The sequence below is a fragment of the Hyperoodon ampullatus genome, assembly GCF_949752795.1.
Source record: "Hyperoodon ampullatus genome assembly, chromosome: 6".
NCBI classification, from domain to species: domain Eukaryota; kingdom Metazoa; phylum Chordata; class Mammalia; order Artiodactyla; family Ziphiidae; genus Hyperoodon; species Hyperoodon ampullatus.
The window spans coordinates 35,420,410-35,441,498 of NC_136919.1; the positions used below are offsets into that span (position 1 = coordinate 35,420,410).

General features: G+C 42.5%; 1 protein-coding gene across 1 annotated transcript; it reads right to left on the bottom strand.

Moving 5' to 3' along the window:
* Positions 1 to 706: 706 nt before the first annotated feature.
* TXN (thioredoxin) lies at positions 707 to 20,112 on the bottom strand. The gene is made up of 5 exons (XM_079705841.1): positions 19,987 to 20,112; positions 9,508 to 9,612; positions 9,012 to 9,071; positions 1,456 to 1,521; positions 707 to 975 (listed from the first exon to the last, which is right to left on the bottom strand). Exons 1-5 carry the CDS (start codon positions 20,008 to 20,010, stop codon positions 913 to 915), a joined length of 318 nt encoding a protein of 105 aa, XP_079561967.1. The 5' UTR covers positions 20,011 to 20,112; the 3' UTR covers positions 707 to 912.
* Positions 20,113 to 21,089: the final 977 nt, after the last annotated feature.

Genomic DNA, 21,089 nt, shown 5'->3' on the forward strand with positions numbered 1-21,089 from the left:
TCCTCCCTGGGAAGTGGGGATTACAGTGCCTACTTCATAGGATTGTTGCAAAGATTAAATTAATATAAGGATGGTGAGGGGCATATGATTTAATTCTGATTTTTTACTGTACCAATTTAAAAACTATTTCTGCAAGCATTCCTCCAGCCCTTTGGGTCTAGAACAAAAGAAACAATGTTCTTTGAATGAAATTAACAGTAATGTCCACACTCTTTACTGCTTAGGTTGGAAAGTCTATCTGGCCTATAAAACCAGTTTCTTAGATACTTGAGAGAATCAAATTCCCACAGTAATGTTTGTGGGAACTCCCTTGTGAGCCACCTATGAAGAATTCCTAACAGATAATAGAACTCCTTTACCATTAGCAAAATTGGCACCTCACTGTAACCTTTGGGACAGGAATCTGAAACCAGAGATAAACAATTCCTTCATGGGCTAAACAATTCCTTCATGGGCAGACATCAATTTTGGTCGTGAGGACCATTCAGAGGGCATAGGAGATCTGCTTGCTAGAACAAAAAATAATACCTCCTCTGTGCATAAGGTCAAAAATAATAACAGAATTTTAACATATTACTCTATTATCTGTGCATTGCCTCCAACAAGATTTCCTAGAAGTACATGAAAAATCTTCAATCATCAGTGGCCTACAAGGTTAAAAAAAAAAAAGTGATCAAGAACATATGAAAATAACTAGGACATTAAATATCATCAAATGGCCAGTTTTCATTTATTTTGAAAACTATGCAAAGACACCAGACAGTTTTAAAAAGGGTACAGTTAATATTTTATTGTCACTTATCAGATGGCAGTTAGGTATATAGTCTTCATACTTGATCCTTCCTTTTTGTAAATAAAAAAAATTACAAGTTTTAAACAGCCAAAGGCTGGTCATGTCTTCAGAAAACATGATTAGATTAATTCATTAATGGTGGCTTCAAGTTTTTCCTTATTAGCTCCAGAAAATTCACCCACCTGTTGAGAGAATATTGAATTGCCATTAGAAGTAGCATTGCATCCCTATTTTGTATATCAGATAGGACCACAGAATGGGCCTGGGGAGGAGAGGAAGTACAAGCTTATTTAAAATGTACATCCATGGATAACACCCAGTTTTTTAAAGTTAAAAACAAAAACAAAAACCCCTCAAAAGTCAAGATTCAGTTTTTTTACACAAATACCTCTGAACAAAGATAAATGCACTGTGATATAAATATGAAGCACCAATCACAGGGATTAATCACCAAATCCCTGTGATTTTAGTTTTAGCAAAGATCAATTATCAATGAGATGTCACATTATGTACTTAATGAAGAATGACATATTTAAATATTCTTAAAAGGAAAAAATGGGGATGTGCTTCCCACGTGAAGGGTAAGTCACTTCCGTTTCTTCTTTTATACACCATGCTTTCCTATTACCCAGCTGGTTTTCTTCAAGGTCAGATGTACCTACCTTCTGTCCCTTTTTAAAAAACTGGAAGGTTGGCATGCATTTGACTTCACACTCTGAAGCAACATCCTGGGGAGAAGGGAGATATAGAAAGAAGATAAAAATAAGACCATGAGGAGTGTTGAGCCCTGGTACCCGTGATCTAGAACCAGATTCTTTTTCCTGTTATGTACCCAGAACTCAGCATTAGGACTTTGTGCCAATTTTTATATGCTTAAACAAGGACTACAGTGGCAGCACAAAAGCCAAATTGGTTATATTCTCAATTACAATTCTAACGAATATGTACTTTCGTCGTTGAGAGATACTAGAATCAGATGCTATACAGTGACTCAAATTGTTTAATCGAATTACTCCCAGTTGTACTGGAGTGAGGTACATAGATGATGATCATAAAGGCGAGAGTTTAGAGTTAGGGAGAGGAACAACTTATACAAAGGACCTGTTCAAGAATAAAGTCATGGTGATCGACAGGGACAGCTCCACACTGGTTTTTCGGTTATTGTTTTATAACCCCTACCTCTCAACACCTTGTTCACACCAGGTTTGGGGTGGGGGGAATGCCATGAAAATAGTTTGGTTTGGACAAGAGTTTCAAGTGAACAGGTACATTAGGGATCAAGTACATCAGCTTGGCACTGCAAAGAGGATCAGGAGAGAAGTGAAGAAAGAACCACACAGCCCTAACTGAGCAGCAAAAGCTGTGGAGGACACCAACCATGGAGGCAGAACTCCGAGAAGCAGACCACGGAAATCAAAGAACTTTCACAGGAAAGGAAGGAAGGTCAGCTAAAAACACTGTGGTGACTTCCAGTTGGGGATTCGGGAGTAAGGGGCATGAGAATTAAAAATGGAGTGGTCCTAGCACTTCCCTGGCAGTCCAGTGGTTAAGACTTCGAGCTTCCACTGCAGGGGGCGTGGGTTCGATCCCTGGTTGGGGAACTAAGATCCCATATGCCAGGTTGCATGGCCCCCCCGCAAAAAAAGGAGTGGTTCCTAGATTGAGCCACCAGTCACGGTAGCACACCAGCCTAACCACCTGTTCCTCTGACGGGAAGAAAAGTGTGGTTTTATGTCTTTATGAAATTGCATGTGTCCTGTTGCCAGTTTGGGCAGGAAGGGTGGTGGACACTGCTGTTTCCAGATAACCTTTACTTTTTCTTTAAATGATGGGCAACAAAAAGCACAAGGGCAGTAATGGCTGCAATAAAATGGCTAGTATGTACTGAATGTCTACTACATTCCAGGCACTAAGTACTCACTGAAAGCAACAGCCATAAGGAAATTACCAGGAACCTGTGATAAGACCATCCAAATGAAGATCATAACATTTTAATTGTACCAATGTACAATTCCAGAAATTCCCTTGTAGTATGAGAATCCAGGATGGAAAATGGGGTGGAGAGTTGACAGGAAGACGATGAGCTGCACATGTCAAGGTTCTGGACCTTGAGGATGAGTAATCGGGAAACCAGAAGAAGACAAGTTAGAAGGGTAGAAGGACTGGTTTAGCTAAAAGGTTGGAAACTGGTTGTCTAGGGGGCTGAAGCTGGTCTAGATATATTACTTGGTTCATGTAAACGCTTAAAAAAAAAATCTCTGAATTGCTCGAATATTTGGGAACACTGGGCCGGCCCCTCCCAGCACTTGGAGAGCAGCAGTTTAGTGCAGTCTCTTCCTGACACTTGTAAGCCTCCAGTTGGATACCATCTTTCATGCAGGCAGCGGGCAGAAGCCTCAAAAGAGGTAGGTGTCAGTTTTGTTTTTATAATACCCACAGTGGGAGGGCAGTGGTCTGGAAAGTGTGAGCCACCCTTTCCGCTACTTCTAATCATAGCAACATACAGGGGGTGCAACTGACCTGCATCACATATGAAAGCATGCAAAACAGGACCTGGAGATAAGTAAGGAAGAAGGAGTACAAGGACCCTGAGCTCACCTCCTTGCTCGAGCACACCAACATCACAACTAATTGTTAAACAACCATCGACAAAGACTGGAACCTACCAAAAAAGATATTCCACATCCAAAGACAACAGGACCTGGACACTGATCACAACCTTCAGATGAAAAAGCTAATCCCAAAGCTTTATCAGCAGAAAATACAGGGTCCCAATCAATGGAAATGATAGTCTAATTGCTGTTCTCAGATTCTGGATGCCTTATACCTCTCCTAGGCAGAGCTTAACATTCCTGCATTGGTACAACTGCCTAACTTACAATAAAATAAGACAAAAAACTAGAAACAAGATAAATGCTCAGAAGTGGTGTCAATGCTTTGAGAAAGACTTGAAGTGTTTTTTAAGTCATGTTCATACATTTTATGTCTTAAAATTGCAGTCAAGGGCTTCCCTGCTGGCACAGTGGTTAAGAATCCGCCTGCCAATGCAGGGGACTCGGGTTCGAGCCCTGGTCCGGAAAGATCCCACATGCCGTGGAGCAACTAAGCCCATGCACCACAACTACTGAGCCTGTGCTCTAGAGCCCATGCTCCGCAACAAGAGAAACCACCGCAACGAGAAGCCCGCGCACCACAACGAAGAGTAGCGCCTGCTCACTGCAACTAGAGAAAGCCCACGCACAGCAACAAAGACCCAGCACAGCCAAAAATAAATAAATTTAAAAAAATTGCAGTCAAGTCTTTACATGGTAAATTTTTAGTTAAAGCATTAAGAATTCTCTCTCATTGGGTATGAAAGTGATTTTTTTTTTAAAGGTGACGCAGGATTCTGTACCATAATTGAATCCACCACACTGGGCTTTTAGGTTATGCACATTCTTGTGAATAAATTCAGATGCGTCCCACGGCAAAAAACCTTAAAGTTGCTCGGTTTAAGAAGATCATTTTCAATTTTAATTATTTAGATAAGTATAATCTCACCTTTTTATTGTCCGAAAGCTGTCACTGTATGCATGGATCATTTTAACGCATCTGCTGGTCGATATGTAAAAGGCTCAGATTTTGCCTAAGCATCTCTACACTATGGTTCCATTCCCACCCATGAAAGTAAGCATTGCTAAGGGAATGAAAATATTCACTTTAAAGGCTCTGGATACACATGATTAAACCACCTCCTAATTTGAATGTGTCAGTTTATCAGTATGTATCATGATTTTTGACATCCAGTTTAAGACTTTTCATGTAACAGGATCCATCTGCCCTTCCCTACGCCAGTCACTGAAAGCCTGTGCTTTATTGGATTTAGAAAGAGACTCCAGTTCGGTGAGTGAACTGTTCAGGCCCATTTCTGCAATGGCCACAGAGAAAAACAGTTAATCAAATTCTTAAGAATATAAGAAATGGGGCAGTTAATGTGCTTGACAGTGTATCTCTTCTACGTGTTCAGTATTTTCTAGAATTTTTATGTTTGGATTTCTTCTAGATTGTATCTGGGGGTAAAGAATGAGGTAGAGATGCAACATCTTAACCCCAAATGGTTAATTGTTAATACATGGTTTAATAGATTTGATTCTACTTTTTTGGACTTCTTAGTCTTGTCCATGGAGCTACATACCTACTCTGGTTACAAGACCACACTGTTTTAATTATTGCTGCTAATGTACTTTATGGGGCCTGCCCTTTCCCATCCTCTATGACTTCCCTCCTAATTAGTTTTTTAAAATACTTTCCAGGAGTTTCCTGGCTACATTATTTCAGAACGTCATGATCAATTTCCCAAAAATGTTGGATGAATCTAAGAGTACTAACTAGCATTTTAATAATACCAAGTCAACATCCTGCAAGACAGTATACCCATCTATTAAAATCTTTTATGGACCTCAGCAAAGGTTAGTAGTTCTATAACTAATATTTGATCTCTACTGCCTCTGTTCCTGTTTTATTTTTTTTCTTTAGTTTTCTATTACTTGTTCTATGGACCAATTTGCCCATTCCTGCAGTGATTTGAAAGGCATGCACACTTTGAGTAGTTACCTTTGAGGTTTTAAAAACATTCTTGATCTCAAGTTTATCACTTCCCTCATTTAAAAACAGAAAGCTAGCCACTCTCTAATGACAGACCCAGGTCCTGCCATTTTTAAAAAAATAAACAATCTGGAACTTGTGTAGTCATATAAACATTGCCATAATCAGGATACAGAACTCTTCCCTCACTCCCATAAAACTTCCTCAGTAGCTTCTCTGTGGTCAAACACTCCCCCTTAGCCCCCACCCCGCCCAGTCTGTTCTCCATCCCTATAGTTTTGGCCCATCTCAGATTTTTATTAGTTTTTATTAGTAAGTGTAACGAGTCTACCTTTTACCTTATAAACTTTTGTTTCATTGGTTTCTAGCTCAGCACTCTGTACAGCCAAAATAACTTTAAATCTGCTGTTGTCACCTGTTATTAACTCATTCCTGGCTGTTCTCATCATAATGGAAACACATGGCATCCTAAAAGGTTGCAAAACTATCAGGCCTAAGTTACTTTGTTTCTTTTGAGCTTATAAGTATCATACTCTGTAGAGGTGGGAGTAGAGTCTGCTGTTAAGGAAATAAGATCAGTCTATCATGTTCAAAAGTAGTATTCACACTTCGCTATGCTTTACAGAGTTGTTTTGTGTGTGTACCACATTATATGTCCATGCCTCCTAACTGTTCCATTTGAATCTATTACACCTAAAAGATAATCTCTTCCAGCCCAAGTGTTTAGAGATTTTTCTATTAAAACTAGGTGCTATTTGCCCCAAAGATACTATAAACATTAAGTACCCTGAGTCTGCATGGACAGGAATTATCTGCATAAAAAATATAAGAAAAAGTTCAGTCCTAAAATATTCCATCTACTTAATGATATGATCTAATACTCAAAATAATGAATTGATGTCATTTTTATCCCTCATCTGATTCTTTTCGAGCCAAAATCAGGGGATGGTTTTACCTACAGCGTTCCAAAGCAACAAGAAGAAGATCCACTCATGTAATTCATAAATTCCATGGGGGAAAAACAACTCATGGATTGATAATGAACTCCTTTTTGTTTGAATCACCTGCCTTGCTAACTCTGCTGAATGGCCAGGTAAGTAGGAACTGACAGACTATTGCTATGTGTATGGGGTGACCAAAGGGTTCTGGAATTCAATTTTTAATGCCGCAAAAGGTTGATAAGGCTATTTAGATGGTGTAATAGTTGTCATTAAGAGTATTAAAACACACACACACACAAAATCATATGTTGCTCAAAGTGAAAGGTCCCCAACTTATGAGAAGGTCACTTCAAGGTCTAGAGGTCTACATACTTTCAAGGTGATGATGAGGATGACAACCACATCTAAAGGAGGGGCTGTCATATTGAAGTCTGGGCCTGCTCTGCACACCTACTTCCCAAAGGTTTTGGATTGAGGCAGAAAGCACTGGTCCTGGGCCCAGCACCGTACAGGGGCCAAATCCACAGGCTCTGCCTCAATCGACCTTTTTTTTTTTTTTTTTTTTTTTTTTTTGAGGTACGCGGGCCTCTCGCTGTTGTGGACTCTCCTGTTGCGGAGCACAGGCTCCGGATGCACAGGCTCAGCAGCCATGGCTCACGGGCCCAGCCGCTCTGCAGCATGTGGGATCCTCCCGGACCGGGGCATGAACCCGTGTCCCCTGCATCGGCAGGCGGACTCTCAACCACTGTGCCACTAGGGAAGCCCTCAATCGACCTTTTACCCTTCTGTGTTGCAGTCCCATTATCTGTTTAGGGGGGATGCTGATAAAAATAGTTCTCGTGGTCACTGCCTGGATGAAATGATACAATGTAGGCAGAGGGCTTAGTGCAGGATCTAGCATATGTTAGTACTTCCAAATAAAAATGTATTCACTTGCTGTCTGATAGGGTCAGTACCAGTTTCTTTAGTCCCTTCCAGGTGCCATTTTCACCTGGCTAAGGTGACGAGATTTTAAAAAATAAGTTAGGTTAAAATAGGGAGCAAGAGTTTTTTCACAAACACATGCTGTCTACTCTTACTTAAAACAAAAACCCAGGGCTTCCCTGGTGGCGCAGTGGTTGAGAGTCCGCCTGCCGATGCAGGGGACATGGGTTCGTGCCCCGATCCGGGAAGATCCTATGTGCCGTGGAGTGGCTGGGCCCGTGAGCCATGGCCACTGAGCCTGCGCATCCGGAGCCTGTGCTCCGCAACGGGAGGGGCCACAACAGTGAGAGGCCCACGTACCACAAAAAAAAAACCAAAAACAAAAACCCAGGGCACATCAGAATAACTTTACTTGACAACCATACCAATTCATTCATTCTTCACCTACCACAGGTCAGACAGGTGTGCTGATAAAGAGGAAACAAAGGTGAATAAGACAGGGTCCCTGATCCCAAGAAACTGACAGACTAATGCAGGACAGACACAAAGATCATTATAGTAATAGCTAAGCTTACTGAATGCTTATCATGTGCCAGGCACTGCTCTAAGCACTTCACAGGTCTTATCTCTCATGATCCTGACAAGTGCCTTATGATGCTGGATTAACACTGCCATTTAACAGAGGCTCAACCTGAGACACAGAACAGATAACTTCACCAAACCCACAGAGCTAATAAGGGACACGATCCTCCCACTGGACAACCATCAATCCAGGAAAAAGCGGGCAGAGGACACCAGGGGGACACAGAGGAAGGGAACTAACCTAGCCTGGGTGTACAAGGGAGTAACTAGAGGAGAATTCCTGGAGAGGATGTGAAGCTTAAGTCAAGGAGCTTGTCCGGCAAGAAAGAAAGATGAGAAAGGTGCTGGGAATAAGCCATGTGGTACTGGGAGGTGCCCACAGGCTTAGAAAATACTGCCCTACGTTCCCCATGCCCCATCCCACCCTTTTTATAGACCCTTCTGGACCTTTAGCAGGATTTCCATGTTTGCTCAATGAATAATCAACCTTACAAGGTTGGTGGGGGCAGGTATTAAGATCTGGTCATAGAAGAACCAAGGCTCAAGGGATACGAGAATGAGCCTAAAGCAGAAGTCACTGGGCCAGGACTGGAAGCCAGGTCTAGCACCTTTGTTGCACTTCATACCCTAACCCACTCCTGCCCTGCTGGGGCTAAGCAAACCTGCCCACATACATTTAAATCCCTGCTCTGCTACTCCATGGTCAACCTGGGCATGACGACAGGACAAAGGATTAAATGAATCCATACTTGTTAACGCACAAAGAACAGTGCGCCTGGTCCAAAGTGCTAAATGAGCATTTGTTAAATTAAACCAATCTTGAAATGTTCCCCCCAATTCTTCTCTCAGCTCTCTATCAGGCATCTTGGTGTTTGGTCGCTTCAATTTCTGTTTGTTGAGCATCTCAGAATGTTAGGTAGATTACTTGGGCTTTTAGAAAGACAGGTGACTAGTAAAGATGGGTAACGGATGCCTTAACCATTTTATTTTAGGATGTGACGTACTTAGCTCCTGACATCTAGGATTAAGCTCATAATTGGCACACTTACTCGTTCTTCTGAAATAAACTTTTTAACTAGGGTTGTAATTCTAGTGTTTTACTTATTTATGAGAACAAGCAATGTGTAATTCAGAGAAAAAGGCCACTGCAAAAAGCTCAACATTATTCCAAATTTCCAGCCACGTACCTGACAGTCATCCACATCTACTTCGAGGAACACTACGTTGGAATACTTTTCAGAGAGAGACTAGAAAATTAGAAAAAAAAAAAAATCCACAAAGATTTAGCAGTGGGTAAATGGCAGCCAACACACTCAAGCTTCTTAAATGGAAACTTAAAAGTAGGGACTGAAGATCCAAATATTTAGGGACAGGTAAGCATAAAAGACATTCTCCCTGAATCAAACTCTCCTTTTGGTATAAAATAATTTGAAACATCAACTCTGATTCCTGAACTTCAAATAGGGCCCATGTTTCATTGTGAAGAAAAACAAAACCACTTAAGCCAACCAAATGAACTTCTGAAAGTTGTCTTCAGTAGGCTGTATGTGTCAAACCTAAATTATGATTTTTAGACCAAAGATCCGACAACAACAAAACTGTCCTTCTTTCCTAGCTTTGTGACCACCAACCCCCAACACACAAACAGTTTACAAAAGCAGAAGTTGGCTAATAAATACTTACATGAAAGAAAGGCTTGATCATTTTGCAAGGCCCACACCACGTGGCTGAGAAGTCGACTACTACGAGTTTCTCTCCTGCACTGTTCAAGGCTTCCTGAAAAGCATACTAAGGGAAAGAGAAAAGCAGATGTTAAGTTACGTTTATTTCCAAAAGCCCTGATAAAATGCGACACAAAACAATTTGGAGGTCCTGCTTTCAGGGCCTATTTTTTTTAATAAAAAAAGGAAAACAAAGCAAATAAACTGTTTGAAGAACTCCTACTGTGGTGTAATGTTATTTGATAAGATGACACAAGTATGATGTATACAGTGTATCAATATTCATGTCTTCATAAATATAAAATATTAATTGGTTAATCCACCTCCAAACTAAGTAAATGAAAGGAAAATAAAGACATTTGTATTAAAAATGTTTCCACATCTGGACTTCCCTGGTGGCACAGTGGTTGAGAGTCCACCTGCCAATGCAGGGGACACGGGTTCGAGCCCCGGTCTGGGAAGATCCCACATGCTGTGGAGCAACTAAGCCTGTGTGCCACAACTACTGAGCCTGCATGCCACAACTACTGAAGCCCATGTGCCTAGAGCCCATGCTCTGCAACAAGAGAAGCCACTGCAATGAGAAGCCCGCACACCGCAATGAAGACTGGCCCCTGCTTGCCACAACGAGAAAGCCTGTGAGCAGCAATGAAGACACAATGCAGCCAAAAAAAAAAAAAATACATAAAATAAATTTATAAAAAAAAGTTTCCATATCAAATCTTGGTATAATATATGGTAGACATTCACTAAATGCTCATTGATTGATCCAAGGAATCACACTTCAATTGAATAAGTCACAAAGGCACAGAATCTTGCAACTAAAACACAAGTTATTTTAAAACCTAAAACTTTTTGATTAAGCTAATATTGTCTATGGTAGAACATCCAAAAGGTCAAAAAAATAAATATCAAGGAAAAGAACCTTCTCCACACCCTTACACTCACTGTTGACATTAAGCATATGTCCTTATACTCTTTAGTGGAGTTTCCAGAATTGAGATCATACATACTATCATTGATTTCTGCCTTCATTGTTGACCAAATGAAAAAGTTTTAGTCCCTTATGAAGGGAATTTTCTTTGTTATTTTTCGTAAGCAATGCTTGTTGAATAAAATTCCACTAGTAGAAATGATCAAGAAATCCCTTACCACCAACCTCCCTGAATAATTTACCAATGGTTTTGATACTGTAACCCTAGCAACCTAACCTTCTAGTTAACAAGGGGCGACTCTTTTTTAACCACGGTCAGTCAGCTGGTGCTGACCAAAACCAAGGCCATGAAGAGAAATCAAAACACAAACATCTATATCTGAAGTCTCGGTTTTCTTCAAGGGGAAAAATGCCAGTCACATTGGTTTAATTAAAAACCAACACCACTGCCCCCCTCCTTTGAAAGCTAAGAATCAGATCAAATTTGGTCCAAGTAAAGAAGAAAGTAAATAAAGCACCATTAACAAAGAAAAAAAGAAAAAAAAAACTAAAGTGAATTCCTCTCAAGTTACTTCTCTAGATTTCTAATTTCTGCCTCATGTTTATCGGGGAAAACAATTCACAAATGGTGTGTCCTGGAATGGTAGGTCATGACTTCTGTACCCTTTTCAGTTATGCAGGTACAAACCTGCATACAAATAAACACACCACACCTTTGGGTGTGGGGAGGTGTGTGTGTGTAGTGGAGGGTGCACACAGAGAGTAAGAAATACAGATATTATTTTCCCAAACCATCACCGATTTTTTCCAGATGAATTTCCTTCAAAGCCTTCCCTAATGTGATTTTTTTTTAGGTCAAACCAGCCATTCTTTACTGCAAGATCCAGGTAAGACAGGGAAATAAAGATTGACAATGTCTGGTCAGATGTATACATGGTTTTGTGAACATGGTTGGCCCTCAGTAAATACTGGTGAGGTTACTCTCAACCTAGAATATTTTTCAGCAATAACTTTTGGCTTCACTGAACATGAGTCACAGAGCCAGGTATATGTAAGACTTCATGACAAGTTCTACTCTCTGGTTACTAAAGTTTGCCTAAAACAGACATCAGTGTGAAAATGATTCAATACTATCTGACTAAGAAGCAAACCATAATTTCTAGCTCCCAGAAACTAGCAAACTAGCAGTGAGGATTGATAAAGGTCCCCATCACTAACACAAACATTCTGAAAACAATGTATTTGGGGCAGATAAATAAGAGCAGCATCTAGCATCTCTTTTCCTAAACACACCCATTCCGAAGGTAATCAACAGGCATAAGAGTGGTTTGTAAAGCATTTAGCAAAGTGCCTGTGTGTTAAGTTGGGAGTTCAAGAAAAGGCAGCAGGAACTTCCCTGGTGGCACAGTGGTTAAGAATCCGCCTGCCAATGTAGGGTACATGGGTTCAAGCCCTGGTCCGGGAAGATCCCACATGCCAAGGAGCAAATAAGCCCGCGCACCACAACTACTGAGCCCAAGTGCCACAACTACTGAAGCCCACGCGCCTAGAGCCCATGCTCTGCAACAAGAGAAGCCACTGCAATGAGAAGCCCGCACACCGCAACGAAGAGTTGCCACTGCTCGCCACAACTAGAGAAAGCCTGCGCACAGCAACAAAGACCCAACAGACAAAACTAATAAATAAATTAAAAATGTATACATAAAATGAATAACAATCCTGCAGCCTGTGGAACAAAAACCACATTCACAGAAAGATAGACAAGATGAAAAGGAAGAGGGCTATGTACCAGATGAAGGAAAAAGATAAAACCCCAGAAAAACAACTAAATGAAGTGGAGATAGGCAACCTTCCAGAAAAAGAATTCAGAATGATGATAGTGAAGATGATACAGGACCTTGGAAAAAGAATGGAGGCAAAGATGGAGAAGATGCAAGAAATGTTTAACAAAGACCTAGACAAATTAAAAAACAAAGAGATGAACAATACAATAACTGAAATGAAAAATACACTACAAGTAATCATTAGCAGAATAACTGAGGCAGAAGAACAGGTAAGTGACCTGAAAGACAGAATGGTGGAATTCACTGCTGCGGAACAGAATATAGAAAAAAGAATCTAAAGAAATGAAGACAGCCTAAGAGACCTCTGGGACAACATTAAACGCAACAACATTTGCATTATAGGGGTCCCAGAAGGAGAAGAGAGAGAGAAAGGACCAGAGAAAATATTTGAAGAGATTATAGTCAAAAACTTCCCTAATGCGGGAAAGGAAATAGCTACCCAAGTCCAGGAAGTGCAGCAAGTCCCATACAGGATAAACCCAAGGAGAAACACACTGAGACACATAGTAATCAAATTGGCAAAAAGTAAAGACAAGGAAAACTTATTGAAAGCAGCAAGAGAAAAATGATAAATAACATACAAGGGAACTCCCATAAGGTTAACAGCTGATTTGTCAGCAGAAACTCTACTAGCCAGAAGGGAGTGGCATGATATACTTAAAGTGATGAAAGGGAAGAACCTACAACCAAGGTTACTCTACCCGGCAAGGATCTCATTCAGATTCAATGGAGAAATCAAAAGCTTTACAGACAAGCAAAAGCTAAGAGAATTCAGCACCACCAAACCAGCTCTACAACAAATGCTAAAGGAACTTCTCTAAGTGGGAAACACAGGAGAAGAAAAGGACCTACAAAAACAAACCCAACACAATTAAGAATATGGTCATAGGAACATATATATCGATAATTACCTTAAATGTGAATGGATTAAATGCTCCAACCAAAAGACACAGGCCTGCTGAATGGATACAAAAACAAGAACCATATATATGCTGTCTACAAGAGACCCACTTCAGACCTAGGGACACATACAGACTGAAAGTGAGGGGATGGAAAAAGATATTCCATGCAAATGGAAATCAAAAGAAAGCTGGAGTCGCAATACTCATATCAGATAAAATAGACTTTAAAATAAAGAATGTTACAAGAGACAAGGAAGGACACTACATAATGATCAAGGGATCAATCCAAAAAGAAGATATAACAATTATAAATATATATGCACCCAACATAGGAGCACCTCAATACATAAGGCAACTGCTAACAGCCATAAAACAGGAAATCAACATTAACACAATAATAGTGGGGGACTTTAACACCTCACTTACACCAATGGACTGATAATCCAAAATGAAAATAAATAAGGAAATAGAAGCTTTAAATGACACAGTAGACCAGATAGATTTAACTGATATTTATAGGACATTTCATCCAAAAACAGCAGATTACACTTTCAAGTGCGCACGAAACATTCTCCAGGATAGATCACATCTTGGGTCACAAATCAAGCCTCAGTAAATTTAAGAAAATTGAAATCATATCAAGAAACTTTTCTGACCACAACACTATGAGATTAGAAATGAATTACAGGGGAAAAAAAACGTAAAAAACACAAACACATGGAGGCTAAACACTACATTACTAAATAACCAAGAGATCACTGAAGAAATCAAAGAGGAAATCAAAAAATACCTAGAGACAAATGACAATGAAAACACGAAGATCCAAAACCTATGGGATGCAGCAACAGCAGTTCTAAGAGGGAAGTTTATAGCTATACAAGCCTACCTAAAGAAACAAGAAAAATCTCAAATAAACAATCTAACCTTACACCTGAAGGAACTAGAGAAAGAAGAACAAACAAAACCCAAAGTTAGCAGAAGGAAAGAAATCATAAAGATCAGAGCAGAAATAAATGAAATAGAAACAATAGCAAAGATTGATAAAACTAAAAGCTGGTTCTTTGAGAAGATAAACAAAATTGATAAACCATTAGCCAGACTCATCAAGAGGGAGAGGACTCAAATCAATAAAATTAGAAACGAAAAAGGAGAAGTTACAACAGACACCGCAGAAATACAAAGCATCCTAAAAGACTACTACAAGCAACTCTATGCCAATATAATGGACAACCTGGAAGAAATGGACAAATTCTTAGAAAGGTATAACCTTCCAAGACTGAACGAGGAAGAAATAGAAAATATGAACAGACCAATCATAAGTAATGAAATTGAAACTCTGATTAAAAATCTTCCAACAAACAAAAGTCCAGGACCAGATGGCTTCACGGGTGAATTCTATCAAACATCTAGAGAAAAGCTAACACCCATCCTTCTCATACTCTTCCAAAGAACTGCAGAGGAAGGAACACTCCCAAACTCATTCTATGAGGCTACCATCACCCTGATACCAAAACCAGACAAAGATACTACAAAAAAAGAAAATTATAGACCAATATCACTGATGAATATAGATGCAAAAATCCTCAACAAAATACTAGCAAACAGAATCCAACAGCACGTTAAAAGGATCATACACCATGATCAAGTGAGATTTATCCCAGGGATGCAAGGATTCTTCAATATACGTAAATCAATCAATGTGATACACCATATTAACAAATTGAAGGAGAAAAACTATATGATCATCTCAATAGATGCAGAAAAAGCTTTTGACAAAATTCAACACCCATTTATGATAAAAACTCTCCAGAATGTGGGCATAGTGGGAACGTACCTCAACATAATAAAGGCCATATACGACAAACCCACAGCAAACATCATTCTCAATGGTGAAAAACTGAAAGCATTTCCTCTAAGATCAGGAACAAGACAAGGATGTCCACTCTCACCACTATTATTGAACATAGTTTTGGAAGTCCTAGCCACGGCAACCAGAGAAGAAAAAGAAATAAAAGGAATACAAGTTGGAAAAGAAGAAGTAAAACTGTCACTGTTTGCAGATGACATAATACTATATATAGAGAATTCTAAAAATGCCACCAGAAAACTACTAGAGCTAATTAATGAATTTGGTAAAGTTGCAGGATACAAAATTAATGCACAGAAATCCCTTGCATTCCTATACACTAATGATGAAAAATCTAAAAGAGAAATTAAGGAAACACTCCCATTTACCATTGCAACAAAAAGAATAAAATACCTAGGAATAAACCTGCCTAAGGAGACAAAAGACCTGTATGCAGAAAATTATAAGACACTGATGAAAGAAATTAAAGATGATACCAAGAGATGGAGAGATATACCATGTTCTTGGATTGGAAGAATCAACATTGTGAAAATGACGATACTGCCCAAAGCAATCTACAGATTCAATGCAATCCCTATCAAATTACCAATGGCATTTTTTTTATAGAACTAGAACAAAAAATCTTAAAATTTGTATGGAGACACAAAACACCCCGAATAGCCAAAGCAGTCTTGAGGGAAAAAAACGGAGCTGAAGGAATCAGACTCCCTGACTTCAAACTATACTACAAAGCTACAGTAATCAAGACAATATGGTAGTGGCACAAAAACAGAAACATAGATCAATGGAACAAGATAGAAAGCCCAGAGATAAACCCACGCACCTATGTCAACTAATCTATGACAAAGGAGGCAAGGATATACAATGGAGAAAAGACAGTCTCTTCCATAAGTGGTGCTGGGAAAACTGGACAGCTACATGTAAAAGAAGGAAATTAGAACACTCCCTAACACCATACACAAAAATAAAATCAAAATGGATTCGAGACCTAAATGTAAGACTGGACACTATAAAACTCTTAAAGGAAAACATAGGAAGAACACTCTTTGACATAAATCACAGCAAGATCTTTTTTGATCCACTTCCTAGAGTAATGGGAATAAAAACAAAAATCAACAAACGGGACCTAATGAAACTTAAAAGCTTTTGCACAGCAAAGGAAACCATAAACAAGACGAAAAGACAACCCTCAGAATGGGAGAAAGTATTTGCAAACGAATCAACGGACAAAGGATTAATCTCCGAAATATATAAACAGCTCATGCAGCTCAATATTAAAGAAACAAACAACCCAATCCAAAAATGGGCAGAAGACCTAAATAGACATTTCTCCAAAGAAGACATACAGATGGCCAAGAAGCACATGAAAAGCTGCTCAACATCACTAATTATTAGAGAAATGCAAATCAAAACTACAATGAGGTATCACCTCACACCAGTTAGAATGGGCATCATCAGAAAATCTACAAACAACAAATGCTGGAGAGGGTGTGGAGATAAGGGAACGCTCTTGCACTGTTGGTGGGAGTGTAAACTGATACAGCCACTATGGAGAACAGTATGGAGGTTCCTAAGAAACTAAAAATAGAATTACCATATGATCCAGCAATCCCACTACTTGGGCATACACCCAGAGAAAACCATAATTCAAAAAGACACATGCACCCCAATGTTCACTGCAGCACTATTTACAATAGCCAGGTCATGGAAGCAACCTAAATGCCCATCGACAGACGAATGGGTAAAGAAGATGTGGTACATATATACAATGGAATATTACTCAGCCATAAAAAGGAATGAAATTGAGTCATTTGTTGAGACGTGGATGGATCTAGAGACTGTCATACTGAGTGAAGTAAGTCAGAAAGAGAAAAACAAATATTGTATATTAGCACATGTATGTGGAACCTAGAAAAATGGTACACATGAACCGGTTTGCAGGGCAGTTCAGACACAGATGTAGAGAACAAATGTATGGACACCAATGGGGGAAAACCGCAGGGGGGCGGGGATGGTGGTGTGCTGAATTGGGTGATTGGAATTGACATGTATACACTGATGTGTATAAAACTGATGACTAATAAGAACCTGCTGGGGCTTCCCTGGTGGCACAGTGGTTGAGAGTCCGCCTGCCGATGCTGGGGACACGGGTTTGTGCCCCGGTCCGGGAGGATCCCACGTGCCGCGGAGCGGCTGGGCCCGTGAGCCATGGCCACTGGGCCTGCGCGTCCAGAGCCTGTGCCCCGCAATGGGAGAGGCCACGGCAGTGAGACGCCCTCGTAACACACACACACACACACACACACACACACACACACACACACAAAAAAGAACCTGCTGTATAATAAATAAAATAAAATTTAAAAAAATTTTAAAAATGAATACTATTTAAAAAAGAAGAAGAAAAGAAATGGCAGTGGCCATTCTTCAAAAAACTTTATTTCTTCCTCCTCACTTTTATAGTCCATTAACCCACTTGGAGCTGAAATGGATCCCAGTGGCTCTAAACTACCAAAACCTCAGAGTTGTCTTGGATGGCCCACGGCACGAAGTCCATCAGGATGAAAAGCTAAAGTGTACTCAATATTTATAAGAAACATTAGCTTAGCTTTTGATTGACTCTGGATCATAGTTTTGAAGATCAACTGATTATCAGGGGCTTTGGGCCTCAGGCCATAGTGTTTTTCTGGGTAATGAATTTCCTGTCACCCTTGTACCTCTTGGTATTGATGAGGGGAGGAAGGTGCCACAATTATGAGAACTAAAATAGGGAAAGACTGAAATGTGCTCCAGGAACCAATTTTAGGGTTGTAGTGTTTGGATTCTGAGACAAATTCATATAAACCAAAGATTTCTCACTCCTTTCATAGGTTTTCAGATGTTCTACTGATGAGGTCACCAGACTCTGCAGAAGACCACCCGCTCCTCCCCTCATAGACTGTTGTCACTCAGTAGACACTGAATAAAAATATGTGGAAAAAACTCAATATTAAGACTCTCTCTTTTCTTTTCTTCTTTTTTTTATAAATTTATTTATTTTTGGCTGCATTGGGTCTTCGTTGCTGCACACGGGCTTCTCTCTAGTTGCGGCGAGCTGGGGCTCCTCTTCGTTGTGGTACACAGGCTTCTCACTATGGTGGCTTCTCTTGTTGCAGAGCATGGGCTCTAGGCGCACAGGCTTCAGTAGTTGTGGCATGCAGGCTCAGTAGTTGTGGCTCGCGGGCTCTACAGCACAGGCTCAGTAGTTGTGGCACACAGGCTTAGCTGCTCTGTGGCATGTGGGATCTTCCCGGACCGGGGCTCGAACCTGTGTCTCCTGCACTGGCAGGCGGATTCTCAACCACTGCGCCACCAGGGAAGCCCAAGGCACTCTCTTTTCAACCAATGAAAAGGTTGTTAGTAAGTCATAAAAGGTTCACATCCCTTGACCCTGCACTCAAGACCCTAACCTGAACTCTGTATAAAGCCTTATGAACAGAAACATTCACTGAAGCGTGGAAAACTGCCCAAATGTCCAGCAATGTCTTCAGATATTGAAATGATTACAAAAAGCTTCTAATTACACGGAAAGTGTTCAGGCTAAATTAGACGACAAACACACAGCTCAGAAATAAAAACAACCTCAACTATTTTGTGGCTAGGAAATAGCAGATCTCTCTTCCCAAACTTTCTACAACGATCTTTATGTTTTCTGGTTGTAAAAGGAACAAAAAGATAAGGAACCATTAACAGACAAACTTCCATTTCCAAAGCTAACCCCAGCACCTAAACCAGGTCGGGTCACCCGCCTTTCCCCTGCTTTACTGGGGGTGGGCGGCATCGCAGGGTAAACGGTTTCGTCCCACTGTTTGAGCAACATCAGTTTTCTCCCACTCAGTTTTGTGCCTCTGCATTTAACATCCACTTCTTGAGGGGCCACAGTACACCAGACACTGTTAGGCTCTGAGTTTTCCAAGCAGGAGGGTATTAAGTTTGCAATAACTCTCGACATGGAACACTTTTTGTCTTGGGCATTCCTAAAAGGACAGAACCGCCGTCTGGGTACCCGAAAGCCGACGAGCACACAGCGGGGCGCGGCCGCTCTCAGGGGCACTCCTGGCTCCAGCGAAACCCACCGACCACGAAATTCACCGTGGGTGAATCACAAATGGGTAGGGCAGTGAAGGTCCCTGGGCCCAGACTTGGGGACTGAGTCATTCCAAAGCCAGAGCTGCCGGAAACACGCCCTGCGCCGCAGGAGGAGGAGTCCCGAGGGCGCGGCCCGGACTTCACCTCCTTGACGCCACCTGGGGCCCTAGGGCCGCACTTGTACAAGCGAAGGGGTTCGGGGGGTGTCTCCAGCCCGGAATCGCTCCCTTTGCGCGGATGCAGCACGCGTCAGCTCTGCGGCCGGGCAGTGCTGGAGGCAGCCGGGGGTGTCCGGCCTAGATCCACTCCCCAGGGAGCTCACTGCACCCAGCGCGGGTGGATCACGCCACTCCCCGGGGAGAGAGTGGCAGCCAGCAAGCCCCGGCTTTCTCCAAGGAGCCCTCCACCTCCTTGCCCGGGCCCGTGTCCGGATACAAATGGGGGCCAAAGGCAGACTCCCTCCATCCTTTACCCAATCGCGGTTTCCCGGCTGGGGTGGGGAGGGGGCGGAGGCTCAATGGAGGACTCCAGGGCGCTCCCCACGCGCGTGCATCCCCCGGGCGCATAGGTTACCCGGACCTAGCCCTCCAGCGCACGCTCCACCGCCCCGGGAGCGCCCAGGCCCGGGCTTCTCGCAGTCCCAGGCCGAGTCGCCGCGTCATCTTCCTCCAGGGATGCGAAGGGGCGGCCTGCCCACCTCCGGCCCACCGCCTACCCCATCTGCCGGGGCTGCGCGCCGCGCCCTGGCCAGCCCCGGAACGCTTACCTTGCTCTCTATCTGCTTCACCATCTTGGCTGCTGGGGTCTGACTAGCGACCTTACACCGGAATATACGGAAGCGGATCCAAGGCGCCGGACGAAGCTTGGAGAGCGCGCAGCCCGGTTTCCCTTTATAGCAACGGTGGGCGGGGCGGGCGGGCGCGCGCGGCGTAAGTGTGGCGGGGGCGCGCCCGCTGGGGCCTCCCGGGCCCGCCAAGGCGTCTGGGCTACGCCCCGCCTCCCGGATGCAGCCGGACGGGGTCGAGACCGCCGGCAGGGGCGGGGCCGGAGGGGCAGGGCTGGGGCGGGCGTGGGGCGGAGCTCCTGGGAGTCCTCTGGGCTGGAGACCTTCGGCACCTCCCACCTGTACCCCACCTGGGAGTGGGATGCGTGACGTAAAGGGCGCCTGCACTCTGCATGGCGGGCGGAGGCCACTCCCAGAGCTACAGGGTCACCTGGGAAGGGGCCAACCAGGCCTTAATCGGACGCGCCCAGGCTCGAGGCCACCTACGATCCCTCCGAAAGTCCTGTCGCACCCCTGCCCACCAGCCCCGCGAACCCCACAAAATGCTGAGTAACGATCACCAGGAAGTGTTTCTGCGTGTGCACCTCCGCCTCCTTTCCGGAGTTTATCGCGAAGGTTCTCTTCTCTTCCCTCCTTCCTGTTTTTTTCACGTTAACAGGGAACCTGCTGCTCCAGCGTGACACAGCATTTTAGTGCGGTAGTGACGGCCGGGAAGTGGCTGGGATCCTGCGAAGCAGACAGCTAATGCGGGTTGAAAGTCCCGCCAGAGTGACGCAGTTGTGACCCTGAGCAGGCGTTGACCTCCCGGTGCCTCAGTTTTCCTTTCTGTAAAATGAGAATCATGATGGTCCCTAACTCCTAGCGGTGGTGTTTTGAGGATTAAATAAAGTGCTTGTAAAGTGATTAGGAGACTGCTTGGCACATGGTAGGCACTCAAAAAGTAGTTATAATTAAAGCTGTTGTGAGCACTAATTAGTCGTGCTTGGTGTCATGTGTTGGCAGGACTGGGGATTGTGGAAGGCGAGTATGTTAGCTGGCATTGTGAAGCCAGGAGGGAAGCTGGAAGTGGAAATGGGCAAGTTGTT

What these genes read in the sequence shown, in the direction of transcription:
- TXN (XM_079705841.1), bottom strand. Translation starts at nt 20,010, where the DNA reads ATGGTGAAGCAGATAGAGAGCAAG. An exon ending in TGAAGCAGATAGAGAGCAAG is followed by an intron (nt 9,613 to 19,986) that starts GTAAGCGTTCCG and finishes TCTTTCCCTTAG; the next exon opens with TATGCTTTTCAGGAAGCCTT. An exon ending in TTTTTAAAAAGGGACAGAAG is followed by an intron (nt 976 to 1,455) that starts GTAGGTACATCT and finishes TTCTCTCAACAG; the next exon opens with GTGGGTGAATTTTCTGGAGC.